This window comes from Lingula anatina, chromosome 7 (assembly GCF_051362555.1).
Source record: "Lingula anatina isolate TDL-2025a chromosome 7, LinAna3.0, whole genome shotgun sequence".
In the NCBI taxonomy this organism is placed as follows: Eukaryota; Metazoa; Brachiopoda; class Lingulata; order Lingulida; family Lingulidae; genus Lingula; species Lingula anatina.
Window position 1 is genome coordinate 17,403,428 of NC_141773.1, and position 24,690 is coordinate 17,428,117.

General features: G+C 37.6%; 2 protein-coding genes, 1 long non-coding RNA gene and 1 other non-coding gene across 7 annotated transcripts; 2 read left to right on the plus strand and 2 right to left on the minus strand.

Moving 5' to 3' along the window:
- Positions 1 to 9: 9 nt before the first annotated feature.
- LOC112041232 (etoposide-induced protein 2.4) lies at positions 10 to 8,414 on the plus strand. 3 transcript variants are annotated; one of them, XM_013536554.2, is made up of 10 exons: positions 10 to 192; positions 2,469 to 2,867; positions 3,499 to 3,559; positions 4,375 to 4,441; positions 5,179 to 5,297; positions 5,726 to 5,842; positions 6,235 to 6,349; positions 6,800 to 6,911; positions 7,253 to 7,327; positions 7,723 to 8,414. In XM_013536554.2, exons 2-10 carry the CDS (start codon positions 2,653 to 2,655, stop codon positions 7,880 to 7,882), a joined length of 1,041 nt encoding a protein of 346 aa, XP_013392008.2. In that variant the 5' UTR covers positions 10 to 192; positions 2,469 to 2,652; the 3' UTR covers positions 7,883 to 8,414. The 3 variants fall into 3 exon arrangements, with proteins under 3 accessions (XP_013392008.2, XP_013392009.2, XP_013392011.2); XM_013536555.2 differs by lacking the exon at positions 10 to 192 and adding an exon at positions 1,833 to 2,139; XM_013536557.2 differs by lacking the exon at positions 10 to 192 and adding an exon at positions 1,833 to 2,118.
- Positions 8,415 to 8,552: 138 nt separating this feature from the next.
- Positions 8,553 to 18,929, plus strand: LOC106166520 (uncharacterized). 2 transcript variants are annotated; one of them, XM_087016586.1, is made up of 10 exons: positions 8,553 to 10,112; positions 10,623 to 10,827; positions 11,302 to 11,615; positions 12,147 to 12,239; positions 13,190 to 13,345; positions 13,634 to 13,840; positions 14,775 to 14,887; positions 15,112 to 16,278; positions 16,520 to 16,811; positions 17,059 to 18,929. In XM_087016586.1, exons 1-10 carry the CDS (start codon positions 9,975 to 9,977, stop codon positions 17,455 to 17,457), a joined length of 3,084 nt encoding a protein of 1,027 aa, XP_086872712.1. In that variant the 5' UTR covers positions 8,553 to 9,974; the 3' UTR covers positions 17,458 to 18,929. The 2 variants fall into 2 exon arrangements, with proteins under 2 accessions (XP_086872712.1, XP_086872713.1); XM_087016587.1 differs by lacking the exon at positions 13,190 to 13,345.
- A 2,547-nt stretch (positions 18,930 to 21,476) lies between these two features.
- LOC106160050 (uncharacterized) lies at positions 21,477 to 24,672 on the minus strand. The gene is made up of 2 exons (XR_015335357.1): positions 23,282 to 24,672; positions 21,477 to 22,858 (listed from the first exon to the last, which is right to left on the minus strand). It is a non-coding gene; the product is annotated as an uncharacterized LOC106160050 (long non-coding RNA).
- Positions 24,425 to 24,497, minus strand: Trnaa-agc (transfer RNA alanine (anticodon AGC)). The gene has a single exon. It is a non-coding gene; the product is annotated as a tRNA-Ala (tRNA).
- Positions 24,673 to 24,690: the final 18 nt, after the last annotated feature.

Below are 24,690 nucleotides of genomic sequence, written 5' to 3' on the forward strand. Positions count from 1 at the left end.
AGCTTTAAAATATGTTGACTGTCAACTCGCTTAATGTATCCCTAAATAATACAGATAAAATTCTTCTAATGGCTCATTTGACCAAAGTAAAATCCAATGTCTTTGTAGATTATTTCAATAAATGGATATTATTTTTGGTAGCTTAAGCGATAAGCGCAGAAAATATGCGCAATCAGCAATTGTTTTTCTCAGGTAAGTCCGATAGTGAATTTTAGTAAAATCGAGGAGTATTTGATTATATAAATTTGGTATTTTAGGCTGAGGCATATCACCCACACGCATAGACTCTTGATAATCTTGACGATACGTTGTCAAATAAATGATACAAAAATGTTAATTATTCTTATATTATCCCAAGCAGAGTTGAGGTTTTCCATTCAATTGAATGGAAAACCTCAACTCTGTTATTAACGGGTACCGGAGAAGATCAGCATTGGTCAGAATTGTGCCGGAAGTGACGTGCAGTGGTGTTAGAAACGAAGCTGAGTGGTCATTTTAACATAGAGGTGAACGGCAGTGGAGACGGGTTGTCGGAGGAAAAAGAAGTTTTCTAAACAACATGGTAAGATAACTCTCCTTTTTTACGCATTTTGGGCAGAGAATACTTGTAGAAATAATAGACGCATGATATGAAAACGTGACACGGAACTTGAAGGTGCAAAATCGTGCTTAATTTGCGGTCAACTTGTTTAGAAATAAATGCTGCGTCGACCGCCAGCGCGACAAAAAGCGTAAAGGGGAAATAGTTCCCGGGAGTCTATAAATCGTTGTCATGTGGAAATTTGGCATTAATATAATCCGATATGTCCATATCTAAGTATTTTTGGGTGTTTTATGGTATGGGCTGCAATTACAACGATGTTTTAGAGGTCTTGAAGGACCTTGTGAAAACCAGGAAGTAGTTCGTAACTAACAAGTGGAATGTACCGATCTCCGACTGCTGTGCACAGCTGTATCTTTTTTTCAATATATTGACGAAATTTTAGATCTTTGTATGTCCATCTGGCATGAAATTCCACACACATGATCACACTGATACACCTTTTACACTGGGGAAGGCGCTAATCAGTGACAAATGCCAAGACAAAGGTGACAAATATACAATAAAGTGAAATGCATTCACAGGACAAATAAAACATTTCACTGACAAGATCTTCCCAAAAAGACGGAAAGAGAATTCAGGTGAGCTGACAGGTAATTAAGACTAGCTCAAAGTACTAATAATTGACATTGTTATGCAATACTCAGTTGGTAAAACGATTCTCACAGGTAGATAAGATGTAACATGACCAATTTCTATAGGCTAATGATTGCCAGCCTGAGGAAAGTGATTGCCAGTCTCTTTTGTCAGTGATTTTTAACTCAGATAAGAGGCTGTCAGAATGTCACCTTTGTCTTGGCATTCGTCACTGATTTATGCCTACCCCAGTGTAAAAGGTGTTTCAGTGTGATCATGTGTGTGGAATTTCATGCCAGATGGACATATAAAGATCTAAAAATTCGTCAATATATTGAAAAAAAAAGATACAGCTGTGCACAGCAATCGGAGATCGGTACATTGCACTTGTTAGTTACGAACTACTTCCTGGTTTTCACAAGGTCCTTCAAGACCTCTAAAACATCGTTGTAATTGCAGCCCATACCATAAAACACCCAAAAATACTTAGATATGGACATATCGGATTATATTAATGCCAAATTTCCACATGACAACGATTTATAGACTCCCGGGAACTATTTCCCCTTTACGCTTTTTGTCGCGCTGGCGGTCGACGCAGCATCTATTTCTAAACAAGTTGACCGCAAATTAAGCACGATTTTGCACCTTCAAGTTCCGTGTCACGTTTTCATATCATGCGTCTATTATTTCTACAAGTATTCTCTGCCCAAAATGCGTAAAAAAGGAGAGTTATCTTACCATGTTGTTTAGAAAACTTCTTTTTCCTCCGACAACCCGTCTTCACTGCCGTTCACCTCTATGTTAAAATGACCACTCAGCTTCGCTTCTAACACCACTGCACGTCACTTCCGGCACAATTCTGACCAATGCTGATCTTCTCCGGTTCCCTTTATTACATTGCCGTCAACATTGCATTGCATTCTGGAATTTAGGAAAATGTAGAATAAAGTGATATAACGGTTAGCCATGCAGGTTAACAGTGTTGTGTGTGTGTACGTGCGTGCGTGCGTGAGAGAGAGAGAGAGAGAATTTTTAAAGTATGAAACCCAATCTTTGTACAACTATGTAAAAGTAAAGCATAAAAAATTCTATGTCACTTCCTAATCTTTTAAACACTCCATCACATTTCTTTATTTATTGGTATTTCAAAATATGTTTGAAAAAAATCATTGCTTGTTTTAATTCTTGTCTATTACCAGACTTATTTTGATATGACATTTGTATGTGCATGTGTTTTTAAAAACATAACCAGTAGATTAGTGCTTATTTTATTTTATTTACGTTTTAGGAGTCCATTGTTGTGAAGATAAGTAAAGCACATGAAGGCACAACATACATAAAACAATGTGAAGAAGATCTCGGGAACACTGCTGTGACAATGTAGTATTACTTCCCCTAGAAAGTAGAACCTACTAAAGTAGCAAATGTACAATATTGTATTGTTTTCCTAAAAATACAGAAGCAGTAAAAACATGGCGGACAGTCTAAAAATAATTTTTACTGGGGTTGGCCGAGGACTTAAGGATTCTGTTGTGGGAACATTTAAGATATACAACATTGATAAAGACCTTAGTGAAAAGAGCCAGCAGCAGCAGTCAGAGCAAAGAAGGACGGTGCTCAGTATGAGAAGAGAGGAAAGACAGAAAGCTGATCAGCTGACTGGAAAAGGAGAGCCTAAGAAAAACAGGTTAACAATATTTGTTCAATGATATGCCCTGTTTATTTGAAAATAATAAGTTAATCAATATCTACCAAATAATCAGTCAAAATGATAACTATTGATATAAATGATGTTAACATAAATCTGTAAGATTTTTGCTGGAAATATCTTTTGGTGTGTGGAAATTTCTTCCTTTTTTTCTTGTAATGAATCTCTCTGACTGTTAGCCTAAATTGTCTAATGAATTGCTTGTGGTAAGCAAATCATTATCTATGGAATTAACATAAAACAGCAATTTTTTAGATCACCTTTAGCTGTGCCATACTTAGAAAGAATAATCTCTTAAAGAAGTGACTGACTTCGTACATGGTGTAAAACAAGTAAGCAGTTGTCTCTTTTACCCTTCATGTGATAGAGTCATTGAGAGCATTCACATCGAGAAGAGCCGAGGTCTAGCAAGGCCAAGACCTAAATATGGTAGACCTATATGAAAGGAAGACCACATAATCCTCCCTCTATTTTCAATGACATTCATTGAGAGACCATTAAAGGATTATGCAGTCTTCCTTTCATGTAGGTCTGCCATATTTAGGCCTCGACCTTGCTAGACCTCGGTTCTTCTCGATGTGAATGCTCTCATTGTTTCCCTTTCTTTCAGTGAGCCTAGTGTGAGGAACAGAATATTAGTGTGCTGTGGTTGGAATGGTGGAGTCTTCGGGGTGAGTACACAGTTTCGTTTAAGCATGGGTAGTGAGTGCCTGAAACAACTTGATTAATCCATTCCCCAGGAATTTAGATGCTGATATGCAATTGGGTACCTTTATGTACAAAATTTGGCACATAAATTCCTTTGCATCTTATTATTTAAATCTTGCTGGAATAAACATTGATGCGTTGCCTAAAGGTGAGTTATGAAGTTCAATTTTTCCATGGCATGGATTTTGATTGCACTTACTTGGCACTTCGATTATGTCCAATGTCAACTTAAAATTGAAGCCCTCATATTTCACTGGGCCTGGAGATATATGGTATCTAGAAATATAGGAATTTCTCACTCTCTATTTGGCATGAGAGATAAAAAATGTTTTCTACAAACAAGAATGTCTGATAAGAAGCAGAAAGAAAATAGGTTAATAATGTCTTTGAAATAAGTTCATCTGTTTAGTGATCTTTTATAAGATCTTATACATATAACTTTCTTTTTTTAACAGAAGCCAACTTTTACTCACTGGAAATATTAAATGTCTTGGCCTTGGACACCTCTGTATATCAAATAAAAAAAAAAATGAAACGTGAAAAGGGAAGATATACCTTTTAGTACTGCAACAACAATACCAAGAGAGGGTCCTAGCTTTACTCGTTATGTAGTGTGACATGGTGCTGCAATTGACTGATGAAGGTGTCCAATGGGCATTGAAATATGTCAAGGAAGTAAAAGTAAATGTTTGTGAAAATTTAAAAAATAAACTATGAATTTTATATAGGCATTCAATTCAACTCACATGTTAAATTTTCTTTTTTTTTTTATTTTCAGCTCAGTATTTATATGTTTAACAGAGCTGTACTTCCTTGTTTGCAGTTTTTGATTCATTATTTTACAGGTAAGAACTTTTGCTCTAGACTGGCATGCACAGAACAAGCCACTCATTTTGGCACTTTTTAATAAGATGTTCATTAATTGATAATTTCCAAGGGTGAAGTTGCTGCTATATATGTGGTACCACCCATGCCCAGTCCTAGCAGGGGCAGTGCAATTAAGACTGGGTTCCCACAGATTTAGATCGATCCATCTGGATCGACCTAACTCCCTGGGGGTTCACGCTAAATTGCTGTCAGCTTCTGGGAGCTGAGCTTGCAAGAAAGTTAATTACCCCCTGACACCTTTTAGTAGGCGGGGCAGACATTTAAACCATTTAAGCTGACAGCAATCTAGTGAGACTCCCCAGATGGATAGATCGATCTAAATATCTGTGGGAATGGTCTCTAAATCTTGGCACACTTTCAAGTCAGTTGCACCATATTTGATCCAGATAGAACAACTGGTTGTGAATTCTCTCTTATAGTCAGGTTATTGTGTTATCTGTCTTTCAAAGTGAGCTGGCACAAACTTTATTGCTAAAGTATACTGCTCAGCTAAAAGGGCCCAAGTTAAGTTACTGGCCATCAAAATCACAAGTAATAACATTTTTGGAAGTTTGCTGAAAGGTAGCTTAAAGTTCTTTGTTAGTATGATTTTTGAAGTACTTTCTCATTTAATCATGTTGTTTTTGTGTGAATTAAATAGAAGTTGTTATATTTACATTGTTCATGATGTTTAGAGCATGTGCATATTTTCCAGGTGGAACTGCTGCCACTATCTGGCATTGGATGGGTCCTCTCTTGACATGGACATTCAGTGCCCTCTGGATCATACCAATTTTTATACTCAGCAAGATTGTAAATGCTCTCTGGTTTCAGGTGTGTGTGCATGGTCTATTTATATATATATTATAAGCCTTTTTACTGACAAATCATCTAAAAGCTTCAAGTTTTCTGAGATAGGTATTACAATATGTATCCTGTGGTATGGCTTTTATTTTGGAAGTTTCATTTTCATAATTGTGTGAAGGAGGGTATGAAGTACTTTGATCATCAGTATGCATCATTTATAAAGTTTTGCCTATTTAATCAAGCAATATTCAGGAGGGTTTTTTTTTCGTTTTTTCATATTTTGAGATAGGGGTTTAAGGTAAGTATTGACACCCAATAGTAACTTTCTTCAAGAAATGGAAAAGGTTTTATGGCATAAAAGAACTTTTAGAAAGGGGAAAAATAACATACATTCTGTAAGAGTGAGGCTATTATTGGAGTCAATAGTTTTGTATGTTTGATGTTCACTGTTGCAGGATATAGCTGATGCAGCTTACAGGAAATCCCGTGGGAGACCTCTCCTGCCCAGCTTACAAATGCTGATAGCTGACCTGCTGTTTAGTATTATACTCGAGAGTGTTTTTCTAATACAGGTAACTCATAGCATGTTTATACCAGAAAAATATCATAAAGAAAAGTTGGTATTTTAATAATGTAAGGGAATTAGTACTGATATCTTTGAAAATGTTAATTACTAGTTAAGGATTGTCAGCACTGCAGTATTAGTGGCACCATTTTTGAATTTGTAAGTGCAGGTACCGTAATAGAATGTTGTATTCAACTATTTCATCTTAATCAAGTTTCAACTTTTCAATGTCTAAGTACCATAAATGATTGCAATAATAGTTGCTTTAAAAAATCATGTGAGTCTTTGCATGTCTTTGCTCCATCTTTCTCAAGGGACAGTTGTTGTATCTGCCATTTGTCTTAATAATAATAATATTTTGTCTTTGATATCTGTAAAAAGCACTTTCTGTCGTTTCAGGGCATGCTGGCCAAAAGGCTACTGCCTATACCAGGGATAGGAGATCTAGTCAGTATACTTCACATGTGCCTCCTGTACTCACTCTATTCATTTGAATACAAGTGGTTCAACATGAGTAAGTATGGCAGTATTGAAGCAGATGTTGTTTGATTGAAAAAGAAGGAAGAAAAAGACTGGGTTGTTTTTTAAATTTTTTTATCTCAGTGCTACTTGGTTTGGAAAAATATTTCGATGATGGTTTGAGTATATATGTATAAAATGAGGTTGGCATGGGAGATAATAATAATAATAATAATAATAATAATAATAATAATATATTTTTGTCTATGCTTTCTGTTAGTAGAAAACCAAAAATATTGAAAGTGGTGTACATAATTCATTTCATGGGAAACTTTGTCAGTGATCACCGCTTTAAAAAATTGATAACATAAAATAATAGGTGTCGCGCAATAAAGGTGTTAATTAAAATTAAGCAGATTAATAAATACAAGGCAAAAAATATATAACCAACTGGTTGGGTTTTTAGGGCACTACATTGGTCTGATTTAATTTGCTTATGTTTCAGACTGGCCCCTTCAAAAGAGGGTGGCTTACATTGAGAACAATTGGCCTTACTTTGTGGGCTTTGGTCTTCCCTTGGCCATTATGACCTCTATGGCAGACTCCTTTGTCATAAGGTAAGTAGAATAAGCAACATATGAGAAAGCTCAGAGACCCATAAATTAGCCTGAAATATGAGAGCTGTCAGTATCACGAATTATCCTGAATAAGATAGTTCAGAAGCGCATAGATTTATTTGAAATAAGAGAGCTAAAAAAGAACTCTTAGGGCAGAGCAATTTACCACACCCCAGTCTGTCACTGCCATCAACCTCTTTTTTCTCCTTGGACAATTAAGCTAAGTAATCTAATCAACCCGCCCCTGATTCAGTATACCTGAATTTGAAAAAAAATTCAAAGGCTTAATATAAAAAACATGTTTCAAAGATTCAAATTTATACATACATCTTTTTTTTCAGTGGCTGTGTGTTCTCCCTATTTTTTCCACTATTTATTATCAGTGCCAATGAAGCTGGACATATCCATGAAATTCAGTAAGTCTTTCTTGAAATATACATGTAACATTTTGTGAATGTAGACACTGGTCTGAAAAATTAGTGAATCAAAATATTTTTGTCAGTAATTTTATTTTCTCTTGTGGAACCGAGTGCAATGATTTAAGTGGCATTAGTGACAATGACAGTAAAGAATAAATTGCTAAAAAGGAGGTAAAACTTCATTTTTATGTATTTTGCATAATTGTCTTGAGATTTTAACTGGGGAGAAAACTGAAAAAAAAGGGTTAGAAAGTAGGCCCCCCAAAAGTAGGGGGCTTTTTAAAAAGTTGTCAAGGACTCCAAAAAGTTGCAGTAGCCTTTGTTGTATGAGTCCCAGTGAAAGTAACTAATAGACTTGAGAGTACTACAATATGAAACTTCTTGTATTTCAGTGATATGCCCCTAATGTTGTTCACCCCAGCAGCCAAGGTCACCAATCAGTTGTTTCCAAAATTATCCAGGAGAGCAACGCCCTCTAGCGGTCACACAACCCCATCTAGCGGCCATTCTACCCCTGCAGGGACACCCAAGAAGCAACTTCATATACGCTGACTTTATAGGATGTTAGGTCCACTGTCACCGACCAACTGTCATTTTACTCAAGTTATGCATTAATATAAACTGTGAAATTGAAACAGGATGTTTGATCGGACTTTTGACTCACATATCACTATAGAATGATAACTTGAGCAGTTTGTAGAAGGTTAAAGATTAACTACATTTATGCAGTGTGGTTTTGATTAAAATTACTGACTGCATTCAAAGATAGACCCACTTAGTATTACTAAAGATATGCCAACACATAATGCTCAAGTTTAAGTGTAAAGTGAATTCTTTGATATATTGCATACCCAGATAACTGTAATGGTTTAAAATATAGTAAACATTTGTGCAGCACAAGTTCAGTTTAATTTGATGCTGATGAGAATGCTATGATTTGTTTTCCTTTTTTTTTTCGCACTGGTGCTGCATTTATAACAAAAATTGTAAATAGTTATCAAAGCTTGTCCATGTTAAAGTCAGGAAGACTTTAATATATTTAAGCATATCTTTGCAACAGAGAAATAAAAGTCTTATAATTGTTTGACTGGCTATTCTGATAGATATTTTGTATAAAAATACTCCCAGTTTAGGCAGAATATCTTGTCCATTGATAGGTAACTACAAATGTAGCTTGTTCTAAATAAGAGGTTTAACTGGTATATTCTGTCATTCCAAATGTTGCAAACAGATTCCATCTTTGGTAGATTACTTCAGTTCAGCATTCAGGATAAAAAGAGTCCAGTTGGGGAAGCTTCTTATTTTGATCTTTTTGTGTCAATTTGTCATCCGATATGAAAGGTTACTTGGGAGGAGTTATGACGGCGCCGTTATTTTTTTTCTTAGAAAGATGCAACCTTGGAGTGACGACACAGTGATATTTGCTCCTGAGTTGTTAGAAGATATGAATGTTTAAATCATTTCCCTGTTAAGAATTGTGCTTGCGACTTCCCATGCTAAAAAAAAAAAATGAAATGAGATGTTTTATTCCGCGTTTACTACCAACGTGCATGAGGCGAAACATTTACTTCGGCGAAGAGTTTTTCTTTTTTTTTTTTTGTAACACTGCTTGTTTTTCACATATTTTTACCAGCGATCGAAACACGAAAATTGAATATCAAAATGACAGATTGACATTTCTTCGGATGAAAATTGGATGAAATTTGTGGTCTTCTCCGTACTTTACACCTCTGATAGATTTGATCTGTGATGGGAGTATTTTATTTTCGTCTAGGCAAGACAACCTGACATCCTTACATAAGGATATTTTCTTGAAAACAATAAATGAATTGTTGACTGGGTCAAATTTTCCTTTAACCCTTCTAGCTTTGACTGCGGGAAATGTTATGATACAATTTTAGATGTAATTTGTGCTCAGCTCATATCTTGCATCAAGCTACTAGTATATTGTCGCCGATCATCATTTAGATTTCAATCTCTTATGATAAGGATATCAGCTCCCTACTTGACCTACCACGTCTTGTCCACCATGTAGCCGTCTGTCTGTTCGACGACGATCCTAGCTAAGATTACAGTAATTTCAAACTGATGGACAAGTATTCTGCTCTTGCGTTGTACTTTGTTATAATATGGGATTTGTTAAATTACCCCCCCCCCCCAAAAAAAAAAAAAAAAAAAAAAAAAATAGAAGATGAGTAAGAAGAAAAGAAAAGAAAGTTGCTGCCCAGTTTTTCAAACCCAGATCGGCCCTAGTAAGAACTAAGTGATATGTGTAAACAGCTATTAAATACACGTAATAAATATCTATGCTCCCAATCAATACCGCTGACATTTCCTTATCAGTTCGCTTCCGTGTAGGGAATCATTAAGGTCTGATGTCATTAGGGGAGGCTCGTGCCTAAAGTGTCCAGTTTGCTAGGCGGCACAAACGCGACTAGAAAGTTCAGCCAGATGATCATCGTGAAGAATTATGTACGAGAAACGGCCTTGATTTTGTAGTAAAAACATTTGACTGACTGAACTAAAGGGGAACCCAGTCCCGACTTTGTTTCAACCAACGGGCAGCAGGCGTTTCGTTTTCATCATCCTTCAGCGCTCCTGACGTACAGTGACTACAGCGGTGACTACGTCCCGGAGAGATAAAATGGCTGCAGCGCAGGATTTGAAGGAACATTTTGGACCAGAACAGTTAAAATTGTTGGGGAAACTTGGCGTCTTGGACGCTATCAAAAAGCTGAACTTAGATCCGCCACATGAGCCATCACTTGATGACTTTGGCACCGTAAGTTTTAAAGGAAATAAATCTCTATCTTTTAAAGGGGCTTCGAGCATTTTTTTTTCAAATCTGGTAACTTTTGTTTTGGTTTTTCAATAATGTCTAATGCATGCTTTCAAAATAAAGCACAGTTTAATTAGTCAATGAATAACAATAATAAGAAGAAGTAGAAATAAATAAATAAAGACTTCAGCCCTGCGTTAGGAAATGAAAGTAAAGATAATGAAATGCCTTAATACTGCGAAACCTATAAATTTAAATGTGCAGTAACGGTATTTCTGTAATTGCTGATAGCACATTAATGGTGGTAGACAAATTTAAATACTGATAAAACCAAAAACGAAAGTGATGCAATACAAAATGTACTTGGTAATGTGAAAATGTCCTACGCTTTTCATTTTATACTTCCAACTTCCAAGTAAACGAGTTAACGAGTAAACGAGTTATTCATTGATTGTGCATTTTAGCACAGAAAATTCTAAATCTGGTATTTTGACTTCTTTTAATATGCAACAGGATGATACATCTAGGGAAACATTAGCCAACGCAAGAGACGTCATTGCTGAGTGTGAACATTTGTACAAGCAGTGTTCTACTCTTCTGCGCAATCTAAGTCCAGTAACCAAATTCTTTATGAACCGTCTAAAACCGGGATTTCTCAAAGAGTTTAAAGGCAATTACGGGTCTCTGAAGCAACAGAAGTTCCCTATTCTTGTGGCAGGTGAGTGAACTGAGTACTGATACAAAAATCCAAATTAACGTTAACAGTTAAATAATCACAATGCTGATCCTGAATTAGTCTCGTAGGTCAACAGGAGGGTATCTACTTTGTTGATTTTATTTATAGCTATGTTTTAAACTGCAATTTATTGTTGATAATATTTGTCACCTGATTGAGATTTCGGTGCAGCTAAAAAATCCTACCTGTAAATACATTGCACATGGATGCGACCTTTTGATATTGACCATTTTGCTGCTTCCCTAACGCACAGGTTTCTGTGTCAGAATAGCTCAAAGTAAACCACAGCTTAATGAAGAAAAGTATATCATTTCAAGTAACATCATTCACATGGATGTTTGCTGTTCCTCCTCCAGACCTAGAACAATAAAGAACCCCCAAGACTTCTTGGTACATGTACCCTAAATCCGCCACCTGATTCGTATGCAATGCACGAAATGCGCATCTTATTTTCAGGAGAGCAATCGTCAGGAAAGAGCTCTTTTCTTAACCTACTCATCGGCGAAAATGTACTTCCCGAAGGTTTTCGAAAAACCACCGCGCTAATTTGTGAAATCCACCACAGTCAGGCACGCGAGGCGAACGTGTACCATAGGAGTGGCGCCCTTGTAGAGCACCTCGACCTTTCTTCGCCCGATCACGCTGAAGAACAGTGGAGAAAACTCAGGCAGTACATTAAGGGAGAGGAAACCAGCAGTGACCCAGAAAATCCTTTTGAAAGGGTGGAAATTGCTTGGCCGGTTGATTTCTTTACGGGGATAGCATCCGAGGTATGAAATCGGTACAGGTAAATTACAAGTTACTGTTATTGAACAGAAGTTTTTGACAAGAAATACTAAGAGATGGAAGCCGTCAAAACGACGTCAAAACCCTTGTTCCATCGGGAATTAGCGGCATCACTTTTGAAGTTGGATCGGCTATATTTAGTAAGCGGATCAGTTAGTCTGTGGATCAGTTAGTCCGTGGATCATCTGGTCTGAGTGCGCTCTTAGCGAAGATTTCCACTCTCGCCAATTTAGAAATGGGCTGATATCCGGCAAATGATGAACGATGCGTTGTCTTGTATGTTCTCCATTTTTGAACTGCCAATCGAGATCCTTGGTTGCAATTCCATGAAACTAGTTAATAGTACGTAATAACGTTCAGCCTTCATTAATGATCCATATAAAACTGCATTGATTTAATGTTTGAGATATTCAGTTACTCACAGCTACAATAACACTGCAATAACACCTAGCTCGTACTGTCAAACATTAATTGCATGTCATAAGGATATCAACTTTATCTAATTTCCTTAAAAGACCCCATCTGACCAATCTATAGAAGAACAAGAAGAGATTAACACCAGAGACACAGACTCCCCAGACAGCGGCGACTCTGATGCTTCGTCAAAGGTGAGTTTTGCTTTAATTATTCCATGTTGTTACTTTCGTTAAAGGATTGCACTTTTTATGAGGTTGGCCTGCTCATCCCGGATAGCCGAAGAGGTAAAGTCAACTTTGCGCTATTAGCCTTTGTGTTTGATGAAATATTACTTAGTAGCCTTACGATCAAAGTTTACATAGCCATCTTGCTATAGTCTTTTAAGAGTCTTTTAAGAGTCTTTTAAAAGTTTTACGACTGACAAACGAGATAAGCAACCCCATAAATTCATTTTGGAAAGCAACTTTGTTACAACTTGGATTAGGTTAGAGATATTAGAGAGATTAGACCTTATGTACATGTACCAATCTTAGTCGAGACTAACACCCCATTTCCATAGATTTTAGATCGATCTATCCCTGTGGGGAGTCTCACTAGATTACTGTCAGCTTAGCTGGCTTAAGCGTCTGTCCCGCCTACTGAAAGCTGTAAGGGGGTAATTAACTATGGTGCGCGCTCGGCTGACTGCAATTTAGCTTGAACTCCCAGGGAGTTAGATCGATCTAAATCTTAATCCCTGGATCGATGTAAATCTCTGTGAATACACCCTAAGTTTCAGTCTAGAACGTTCCTTTTTGAAAGAGAACACAGGCGGCATTTTATTGTTGAAAGTTTACAAAATTAGATCCTGTCACGTGACGACTATTCTGTTGATAACCTTGATTAAAAGAAAACCTAATTCACTGGCAAATTAATTTAACATCACTTTGTTGAAAATGCAATCCGTAGGTAGATTATTGAAGCGTCCCCTAGGTAAAATACCTTCAAAATATGACATAACTATAAAACAGGGCCAAGGGCCACGTGCAAAGCTGCCCTAAACCTAATTCCTTGTTTTTTTGTCACTTTTCTATACTTTTTCAGTTTTATCACAGCCTCTAGGCAATGCTGCGGGTTATTTTTTCTTTTTCTTGTAACATAGGGCGAAAACGATATGCGGGTGGTCTTCGTAGATAGTCCCGGTTTTCGAGCGGGAACGGAAGATGTTTTCTGTAACTTAGAGGCCTACATGTCAAAATGCTTTGGTTTCGTTTACTTGTTAAATTTGGCAACGAATGATGGCGTTGAGGATGAAGGGGTATGTTTAATGTTTAATCCTACGAACACACGAAGAGTCATTTACATCAATTAGGATACCGTTTCATCAAACTTCCAAGTAAAGTAAATGTCGCGTTCGAATGAAACAAAAATATATATTAAAAAAAAAAACATTTCTTGTTAAGTTCACATAATCTTAAATAGCATGAAATTGTAAATCAGATGCTAATTACTTTATTAGTCAAATTTATTAAAATATTAGTTTATTAATTCGTCATTTTTTATTTTGATTCATTTATCAAGTAATTTATTTTTTTTTGGCTGACAGATTCTGAGACTTTTACGCCTGTCGAGAAGCAAGTTGGAGCATCCAGAGTACATTATGAACCCAAGATCTGCCTTGTTCCTTTGTAACAAATGGGACTCTGTGCCGGAGGAAGAACGGGAAAGCATGTACAGAGATATTCTTCAGAAACTGCGGACTGAATGGCCAGGACTGAAAGAAGAGCAATTGCTGACTTTGTCACTGAAAGAGGTGGGTGAAAATACAGGCGAGGGGAAAAACCATGTTCAGGACGGTTTTTATAAACTTATTTTTAGCTTTCTTCAAGACGTATATGCTTGATCATACTCCCTGCTAAGTCATCCATCCGTTATCTCGTTCTTTCTCTTCATAATTCACAGTCATCCTATTTTGGTTGACTTGATTGGGTGGTTTCTTGACAGCAGTTTGTAATCAAGCGCCCACTTGTTTTATCTAACCCGCGGCGCAGCCAAGTAGGTGAATAGGTCGAAGATTTTTCAAACCAAGATCATTAGTGCTCTCTGACCACAGGGAGTGCTAGTGCATGTGTAGTAGTCTGTTCCAAGATCTAAATATTTTAATATTGTATACTATTTTAGAAGCCCCTGATGTCAGAGGGTAGACCATTACCGCCCAAGATTCAGCCTTATGATGTTGTTAAAATGGCAATGTAGCGTTTAATATGACCTGTTAAAGGTTCTGTTTTTGCTGGCCCCATTAAGTAATGTCGGCAAATATTAGTTATTATTTAAAATACTTATATCAGTCTGTGCGTTCCTTTACAATGGAAATTAAATTATAGTACGTCCGCAATGAATTGTAAGTCTCAGTAATAATAATGAAAATATATGATAATAGTAATAATAATCTTTGCGATGATGATGATGATATTATTAATGTAGAATAATGAAAGTCTTTATAGGTATTTGGTGAGTAATCAAGCATATATATATATATATATATATATATATATATATATATATATATATATATATACTCGTACCTGCCTCTCCGGATGCCAATATCTCCGTCTATCTGCCTGTGTTTTTGTCAGCCTCCTCGGAATGATGTATAGAGCGCCACACTAATCTTTACATCTTATACCACAATCACTTTATGCAATTTTCGAATCTGATGGCTTGTGTTTTTATTCTCAAACATCCAGATCAATGAGTCTCGTCGAAATGGCAAACACGACGTGGGATTCGACAAAGTTGTTTCATCTTTGTGTGGCGTTGTTTCACTTGCTGTGTACTACAAGCTGGATTACTACTGCAGGTATGAGGAGAAACATTTTTAAAAGATAAGGAGATTGAAAAAGTTTTAGCTAGAAATCTTTTTGTTAAAGCAAATTTGTATTACAATTTTAATAAATGTGCCGCTATAAAGACCTTTGTCGCATTACAGTTCTTTGCAGCATCCATCACATTTCTTAGCGATATAACGATAAAAACACCGAAAAAACCCTAACCGTTGTCACAGATGTTTGCATCTTATTTTAGATGCCTAAGGGGACTTCTCGAGACTGGGTCGTTCACGTGCAACCAGTTATCTAACGGGCACTCTCTACAGTCAAAGGATTACAAAACATGCACTTCCCAGATCATAGAAGAGTTACGTAAATTGGCAGGGAAAGTAAATAGGGAGAAAGAACAGCTTGCTCAATTCCGACGAGTGCAGTGCAGTGGATTACGAAGTAAACTCGAAGAAATTCTTTTGAAGAAGACGTCTTACTTCACCACGTGGGAAGAAAGCGAGTGCCCTGACCCCGTCGGGACGGAGAGAGATTGGCCCACTGTGAAATCAGAAATTAGCCGGAAGATTAAAGCTCGGTTTGAAGAGGTTTTAAATCCTGACAAAACTGAAGAAGTCAAAGAATGCATTGAATTTTATCGCGATCTCATTCGCGAAAAAACTGTACATACTACCAACAATTGTCTTAAAGACCTCCAAAATATTGAAAATAACATTTTGAATGAGCAACCGTTTACACCAAATACCCAGCTCCAAATGGCCGTCGAAGACCACGAATCGTTTCAGAAGAAGTTGGATCTTTTCCGTGATATCCTGACCAGCAGTCGCTTCTACACTAGTGTTTCTTCAGCATTTGGCATCACCTACGTCGCTTATTTCTCAACAGAAGATTTCGAGGGGGAGCGGTACGAAAAGAGTAAAGTGACGTTTATGGAAACAACAGCCAAGCAATACATTGACTTGATCAAATCCTCAAGTAACCTTACAAAGTTTTCTGAGTACTATCTGGATGCAGGCCAAGCACAAGAATTTGCTTTCCAGGTTATCCTTGACGGGATTGACGCAGATTTGGGGTTGGCAACCGCGCTGCATGATGTCAAAATCACTGAAAATATTGGATCCAAATTGAAAAGAGAAGCTCAGGCGGTTAGAAAATTGCACAAAAAGGTGAAAATATTTGAAGCAACCCGTGTCCATCAGTATGACTTCGAAGCTGGTGATATTGAAAACTGGCCGCATATCCTTCGACAAAAGACACTCACCGGCTTCATAGGCGGACTAAGGAACGTCTATAAAGCAACGTTGCACAACCGCACCATAGCTATAAAGACTATCAAAACACTGTGCCTCACGGATAACTCAATGCGCGAATATCCAGATGATCTCGACATTTTTAGGGAATATGATATGATGAGGTGATTATATTTATTGCATATACAAATTTAAAAACGTTAGCTTAAAATGTTTGATGTATCGCTTTTCATTTCATATTTGTACTTAACAGAAATGTCATTGGACTTGTGTGATGCCACGTTATTGTTGAGGAAGTAGTTGGATAATTGACTTTATAAAAAACTCATAGAAATTATAAACATTATTATACAAACCACACACACATTTATAATAAAATCATATTGCCGTGTAAATACATTTCAGAAAATTGAAATCTGCCAACAGCCGGCATTTCATTGACTTCCTTGGTTGTGCAAAATATGTCGAAGGGGACATTTTCTACCTCATCCTTGCCATGGAGCTGTGTGAGGACGGGACACTGCGCCACCATATTGAAAGCTCGAGAGAGTTCTTGCCTGGCAACTTAGAAGGAAGTACCGAATTTAAAGCAGGCGTGCGCTTTGTGGCGAGACTGGCTCTTCAGGCAGCCGAGGGACTGTCCGACCTTCATGCGATTGGGATCACTCATAGAGATATCAAAGCTGAAAATTATCTGGCGAGTCTCGGGCGATAATTAAATGTTTTATTGGGTGGGGGTGGGGTGGGGTAGGTTCGATGACCAGCTCGTTCATGAAATTAAAATTACGTTTTCGTTTTGCAGTGTCTGTTGCGATAACTTTCCCCTAGCTGTGAGACCATTTAAAAATGTTAATTTCAGTAGATTAAAACCTACCACAATATTAATGTGATATTTTGGTTGCAGTCGTGTGATTATAATGTATTTTGAATTCTATCTCTCGTAGCTTACAAGCGATGGGACAGTGAAGCTGTGTGACGTCGGCGAGTCTAAGGCAACCTACCTCGTCGAAACCAAAGGCATCGGTACCGACCCTTACAGAGCTCCTGAGCTTTGGGATGAACCAGGCCCTTACAATTCCAGGTGCGATATTTTCAGCTTTGGTCTGCTTTTGTGGGAGCTGTGGCACGGGCAAAGGGTTTTTGGCAATCTGAGGTCCTCCGACGACATTCACAGAAATGTGGTCCGTAAGGGAGTGCGTCCAGACGTCCGAAAGGTGTCATCTGCGTGTGACGCGTGGGCGAGTGTCATGACGAAATGCTGGAGCGAAGACCCTACGTCTCGACCCACTGCTAGAGAAGTGGTGAAAAGTCTGCTTGCTGTTAAAAGAAACTATAACCAGTGAAAAGTTAAAATATAATTTAAATTTTGCCAATATTATTCTTACCTTGATAACACACGCTATTTTTCACAAACAAGTAGAAAGGACAGATTATATATGAGCTATCCGACTTAAGGGAATGTGCCACTCCCCTTTAAGAACAGTGATAAGGATCAGTCATGCAGGTCGATAGTTTAAGGGCGCATTCAGATTGAGTTGAGCCGTGGACTAAGAGCGCATTCAGAACAGCAGACTAACATGTCTGCGGATCAAATATGGTAACCCACTAAAAAGCTTGCTGCTTAATTCTCTATTACACACTGAATAGATTCCCCGGGGTGATTACGCAACAAGCATTCAAGTGGGTCGGCCACATGTTGTTAGTCCGCTGTTCTGAATTCGCTCTAACAGATCCAAATATGGCCAACCTACTTGAGAACTTGTCACATAGTACCCCAATAGACCCTTAATAGATTCCCTGTGGGGATTACGTGGTAAGCTCTGAAATGGGTCGGCCCAATTTGATCCGCGGATCTGTTAGCCCGCGAATCAACTTTGATTGTGAATGTGGCCTAAGACAGTTTCTCAATATTGGCTGTATAAGACTACATTCCCACAGATTTAGATCGATCCATCTGGATCGACCTAACTCCCTGGGGGTTCACGTTAAATTGCTGTCAGCCGAGCGCGCACGGAAGTTAATTACCCCCTTACAGCTTTTAGTAGGCGGTGCAGACATTTAAGCCGGCTAAGCTGACAGTAATCTAGTGAGACTCCCCACGGGGATAGATCGATCTAAAATCCTTGGGAATGCAGTCTAATTTTTATGTCCAGTTTTAACTTTATCAATTGACGGAGAAACGTTGGCTACAGATATGTGTGAAGACGAACTCTATCTGTTATTGTAAGACTTCTTTTACTTCCAAGGCAATGCATGCATTTCACACATCATTATGTAAATCCTGTTAATTTGATTATTTTTTAGAATTGAAATCTATGACTGCATTCCCAGAGATTTAGATTGATCCATCTGGATCGACCTTACTCCCTGGGGGTTCACGCTAAATTGCTATCAGCCGAGCGCGCATAGAAGTTAATTACCCCCTTACAGCTTTTAGTAGGCGGGACAGACATTTAAGCCGGCTAAGCTGACAGTAATCTAGTGAGATTCCCCACGGGGATAGATCAATCTAAAATCTGTGGGAATGCAGCCTGTTACTCCAGAGAATGCCGCTACATAACCTATGCAATATACCCTGGTACATGAAATTCTTAACTCCAGCTCAGAATGTGAAATAAAACTGACAGGGCCAAATCTGATAATTTTGATGATTCAGGATTATGGTTGATAACCAATTCCATGACAGTACTATTTATCTTCGAAATATGGTGGTCATATGATGCAGAAATTGAAAGTAAAATTATGATTTTTGGTTAATGCTAACCTGATTTAATAAACAGATGACGCATATGGAGAGCAAAGTGCTTGCCCATTATATTCACTGTTGTAGACTTGCTTTCGTTTTTCATGCATATTTCGCGACGAGGAAAATAAATTCATTTTCCATACACCAGTGTGCCCACAGCGTTTATCAATGAAGGCCTACTACTGTAATACATTTCCTGTATGACAACAAGACCTCCAGAGCGTTGGATTTTGGGGACTTCTTATCAGTTATTTTGTAGCGTATACGCTTGATCATTTTGTCCTTATCTCGCGTGGATCCATTCATAAAATCTTAATTCCATTTTATTTTAATATAAATAAATGTAGTTTTGGCGAGTATAATAGACCGTGCCAGAAAACGGAAATTAAGTAAAAGTATATGCACGAGATTTTTTTATATTTTATATGTTAAAACATGCATACATTTTATTTAGTTAAAAAACTAGAAAGCACACAGCGTAGGAATCATGTGACTAACACGGAAGCAACATATTTTGATAGTCACGTATATGTACGTGGTTTGTACAGCTATTTGTTCAAATGGAATTACCAAAAATCATGTAGTATATGTGCAGATCCACAAGTATTATTAATAACACCGATACATTGTACAATATCAAGTCAAAAAAGTTTTCTGAGTGATTGTATTCAAACAAACGCCATCGTTAACGGAATGGAGAATACAGGTGCTTGAACGTCATTATTTTCTTTGCGGCCTTGTTGAACTTTGAAGGTTTCAAAGAGCTCGGGTCCAGAGGCACTAATGACAATTGTAGCATTCGAAAACGTTTGTCATAGACGAACTGTTTACCGAGATAATTCCCTTTTTCTTCTTCTAAGAATTTTCGGTTGCGTTCCCTGTAGAGGCCCACGGGAAGAGTGCGACGTTTTTTCTGTCTATCAACTTGTTCCATCTCACTTTTATTCGAACAAATCATGTTCAGTGTTGTCATACCTAGCTTGTAACCATTTGTGGCAATGCTCTCTTTCCTTGTGTTCTTAGAGTTTTGCGTAGTTCCATTTTTAACAATATCTTGGTTAGCGAGCTGATCACCTCTTTCAGACCCTTTCTGGGATCCATTTAAGTTTCTGGTGCTCTGCCCGACTTTTGATTGCAGCGATCTAGTGGAAATCTTCAGATCTCGAATATCTGCGAGATTTGACGAAGCTTTGTTGTTTGGTTGCCGTTTTGACGTGCTTATGGTTTCATTTCCCCTGCCGCCGTCCAAAAGTAGTTTTAGGAATGGTGCGTTAGGCTTCATGTTGATTTCAAGAATACGCCATGTTTCTTCTTTACTGGATTATCATCACTGTTTTTTACCTAAAATTTTAGTAGCAAAAAGTATGAAAGTCTAGTTTTTCTGTCAGAAATACCGGATTACATGCAATACAAAGTACATATAAATGGTACCGTACTGTAGCAACATTGTAGGCCCGACTCACAACGAGCGAGTCTCCATCTTATCAAGATGAATTGTGGAATATTCCTTGGTAAATATTGTTTCCTTATGTCGATGTCTATACCTTCCTCATATCCTATTCACTTTCAATATGCATTACTTTCAGAAAAACCAAACGAATAAAAATTTATTATTATCGAAGTGATACAAGTGTATATCTGTTTATTCTCCTCATGAATCCGTTTTTAGCCACGACATCTGACGTTTCATCTTCTACTAGCTAATTAATATTATTATTATGGAAAATAAATTTTGAGCAAATAGCATTGATCATTTCATATACGGAATATCATGCTTTTCAAGTTTTTACTCACCTGTTTCGGCGTCAGCGTCAAGACTAATGAAGTCTGTGTGTTGTAAACAGTGGTTTAACTTCACGTAACAACACGTACCCAGAAAAACGGTCTCTTTATACCCCCAAAGAAAGCCGTGCTATACTTATCCCAGGCTCCACAATCACGTCTCCAATTCCCTTTGACACATGTTGAATATGTCATTTCTCTGTTTTGGTTTAATATTAAACGCTTGGTCAGGTATCAGACAAAGCCATGCCAATTCGCAAGCTGGCAGAAAACCTTTGTTTCACTGTTCTCTTCATGCATGCATTTAACCTTGCAGGGACCTTGTCATTTTGTATTAGCAACAACATTAATCCTTCTAAATTTCATTTTTCGTTTGTTTGAATGGTTTTCTTTCAACAGGTTGCATTCTGTGAAAGTTATTATTTCATTATGAAAACGTCTCCTTTATCGTGTTATTGTAATCACTTTTTCTTTTATTTGCTTCATGTTGTTGGTTTTTGTTACCGTCTCTATATATTTATCCTACGGATACTGCTTCAATTTTTGAACTTCTGTGGCCTATATGTTAACTATAGCAAATGACCATCGTAGTAAAAGCAAACAACGGGGTGTATGAGAGAGAGAGAGAGAGAGAGGGAGAGAGTGTCTGTAGGCATAGTTTGTCTGATTGCATCCATTTCCACTATTATTTTTCATATTCCTTAGGGTAGATTATTTATTAGGATTAAGAAACAAAATTTATTACCTTTGATAATTCTATAAGAGGCAGCTCCGTTCTCGGAAAGGGTATATGTTAATTTCAATTATCAACTTTCGTTCAACAGTTAGTCAATATGAAAACAATAGCGCATTTTTTATTACTTTTTTGCAATTAAAAATTATAAAATGACACTTAACTGTTGATAGTGCAAATTAAATTCATACGTGTCTCCCTATCAAAAATTAACCTAAACACTCCTTAAAGTAATGTTATCCATGGTGAAACGTCAAGTAAATATTGTTCTTAGTATCTTTGTTATACTTGTAGAAATGAGGAACGATTTATGTTCCGTATCACGATAAAGTAACGTACAGGTGGAAAATAGTGCTACAAGTTACTTCCCTTTTGGGACACTCTTCCTGTTCCTTAACTGCGAGGGTTACGCTGTCGTGTTTGTATGAAACGATATCTATCTATATATAATATGGTGTCAAAGTATGTACGTTTCAAAAGACTCGTCGTGTTCACATAGTACAGAGTTTCAATTTGGGAATATTGGCTCCAAATGATTCTGCCTACACGCCAAGGCTCCGTATAGGTCCAAGGGCATCCCATGCCCCGAAAACCTCCAACGGTCAAACAATGACAGTACCACTTTATATGCTGTCAACTTATAAATAGGAAAGACTAGTGACATCCCCCTTTCTGGGATATGTTCCCGGTTCCAAAAGCAATATTGATGTAAATCAAAACGGCGAGTATAAATGCTTAAACACCATGACTTTCTTAGCAACTTTGGAAAACTTAGACGGTTTTTCATCGTCCGGGTTCAGCGACACTAGAGAAAGTTGCAACAGTTTAAACCTTTTGTCGTGTATGCATTTCTTTTTTAAGCGCTCCTGCTCTGCTTCCAGTAGCCTCCTGTTGCGATCCCTATACAGCATTACGGGCATAGTCCGCTTGGTCTTTTGCTGATCGTATTGTTCCATTTCTTTTTCGTTATAGCAAATCATTTTCAGTGTCTGCATTCCTGGTTTGTAGCCCTCCTTTTGTTTTGGTTTCCCCGCGATCGAATGTCTTTTATTGGCGGGAACACCGAAAACGCTGGGAACTTCAATATCCAAGGCTGGGATCGGCGCTCTAGGAGGTGGTGGTGATTTCGCATAGATTATTAACTGGCCGTTTTTAAATTCGACTTTCTGGTCTTTTGTTGGGTCTTTTTCTTTCAGTTTAAAATAACTCTGGTTGGGACTCCCTCTCCGCGGTGTAGCAAGAGCAAGCTCCTGGGATTTGGGCATAAGAATAGGAGAATGCGTTTCATTTCGGGGCACCGGTTTCGAAGATGAGAACTGGGGTGTTTTAGGGTTGTTCAGTGCGTCGTCATCCAGTATTTGCTTCAGAAAACCGCCAGACGCCATATTATTTCCCGTGCACTTAGTCAGTTGTCAATATTACCTTGAAATACCATTTAGGATGTCTCATGATAAGCCAGACTGTCTTCGAAGAGAATTACTTCCTATATAGAAACAAAGGAAGAGAGAGGGGGTTAGGTTAAGTTTGGGTTCATTTCGGTACGAGATGTTTTGTCTCAAAAGTCCAATTTTGAGCACGTCGTAGACCGCCCCATATGTTAATTTTTTTTCTGTTCATGGTAAAATTTATTTGTGTGAACCTTTTGCTAAGAGAGAGAGAGAGAGAGAGATGCATTATTTATAATAAAATATGTTGTATGCAGTTTTTGGTCTTGGTTTTAATCATATAAATGGACAATGATAAAAATCGCTTCAACTAACATGACCTTTAACGCTCGCTTTTTAACACAATTGTGTAATAACAGTGCCATTTCTTTGAACGTACACATATTAATACACCCCCAGTTTACTTTCACTGTTAATTAATTCAGGATTTAACGTTTTGACCCGTCTTTGGTTTAACTTACCCTTAACGACAAGGTTTCGACCTGATTTCTAATCCTGCATTTTTTCTATACAGAAGCTGACCAACCTCTGCGTCCATGAAATTTCCTTCTTTTGCCTTCGATACGTTCAGTAATCCGTGTTTGGATGTATAAATGTGATGGCATAAAGTAAACGGTATTTTATACTTAGAATTACGTCGGTGTTTATGGCAACGTATCTTCTACATATCACCTCCGTTAGCGGGTCAGACGCGCATACAGCATAATTCGGTACAGGGAGCTCGTTACTAATCACCATAGGTCCACAGTCGAAACAAATTTGTCCCCTTATTTCATCTAGGTGGCAGTTACAATAGGACAAAGTACACGTTCAGGGCTTGTAATTTCGAAATGCGCGCCCGATTCATGAATCATAATAAGCGTTATAACTATACAGTCTAAGGGTTGTGACTCGGTACGCAAAGGCCACTGCACAAGCATTATTTGGGTTATAGTAAAGAATAGTCAGGACTTCTCATACAAGACACCTTTCTTGCGGGTAATCTGGCGCGACGATATCTACACAAAATAAGCTTTCATCTTGGTGTTTATAATAACATACGAATGTTTTTCTTACAGGTTCAGTAATATGATTGCTTCCAAACCCCTTTTATAACATAATTACAATTTATAATCCACGCTTATGGAATGTTTCAAAAGAGCACCTTTTACACTTTGTCAATCGATTGGTATTGTAAAATATAAAACAAAATATAAAACAGTTCTCGTTTGATAAAACACTCCCTGAATGTCCAGAATGTTTTTTTTTCTCTAAGAAAGGGTATTTTCAGTAAACAATACATGTGCATTTAACAAGATATAAGGATGTGATTGGTAATATTTCTTTACCGGGCCAATGATTTTTTCAGACCTCAACTCTTTCCGCTTTTCTTGTAGTACATGTGCAGACTTATCATTTTGCGGTACTTCACGGGGCTTTCCTCTGTAGGTAAGGAGATCACACCATTCAGTTTGATAATGAGGGGATTAGGAGAGTTGTGCACTCCTTGTGTGCTTTTTAGTATGCTAAATAAAAATAATTATAAGGATTTATTTTATAGAAAAACATGTACAGATCTGAAGTAAAGGAACCATGGAAATGAAAAAAAAAAAGAAAAAAAACTTTGGAGGATGCGGGCATCGATCCCGCTACCTCGCGCATGCTAAGCGCGCGCTCTACCATTTGAGCTAATCCCCCATCTGATACTTAGTGGTGAGTGTAAGGAATACATATTTTATTTAGTTCGACAGTCACTGGTTTATATTAACCAAGTAAACTGTATTTGATGTTGTGAAAGGTGTGCTTAGTTTAATTTCAAATTATTAAAAAAAATTACATATATTTAAGCCTGACTACAGCCACTGACGTCAAAGCATATGGCAAGAGCAAG

What these genes read in the sequence shown, in the direction of transcription:
- LOC106166520 (XM_087016586.1), top strand. Translation starts at nt 9,975, where the DNA reads ATGGCTGCAGCGCAGGATTTGAAGGAACATTTTGGACCAGAACAGTTA. An exon ending in CACTTGATGACTTTGGCACC is followed by an intron (nt 10,113 to 10,622) that starts GTAAGTTTTAAA and finishes AATATGCAACAG; the next exon opens with GATGATACATCTAGGGAAAC. An exon ending in ATGGCGTTGAGGATGAAGGG is followed by an intron (nt 13,346 to 13,633) that starts GTATGTTTAATG and finishes TTTGGCTGACAG; the next exon opens with ATTCTGAGACTTTTACGCCT.
- LOC112041232 (XM_013536554.2), top strand. Translation starts at nt 2,653, where the DNA reads ATGGCGGACAGTCTAAAAATAATTTTTACTGGGGTTGGCCGAGGACTT. An exon ending in TAAATGCTCTCTGGTTTCAG is followed by an intron (nt 5,298 to 5,725) that starts GTGTGTGTGCAT and finishes TCACTGTTGCAG; the next exon opens with GATATAGCTGATGCAGCTTA. An exon ending in ATACAAGTGGTTCAACATGA is followed by an intron (nt 6,350 to 6,799) that starts GTAAGTATGGCA and finishes CTTATGTTTCAG; the next exon opens with ACTGGCCCCTTCAAAAGAGG.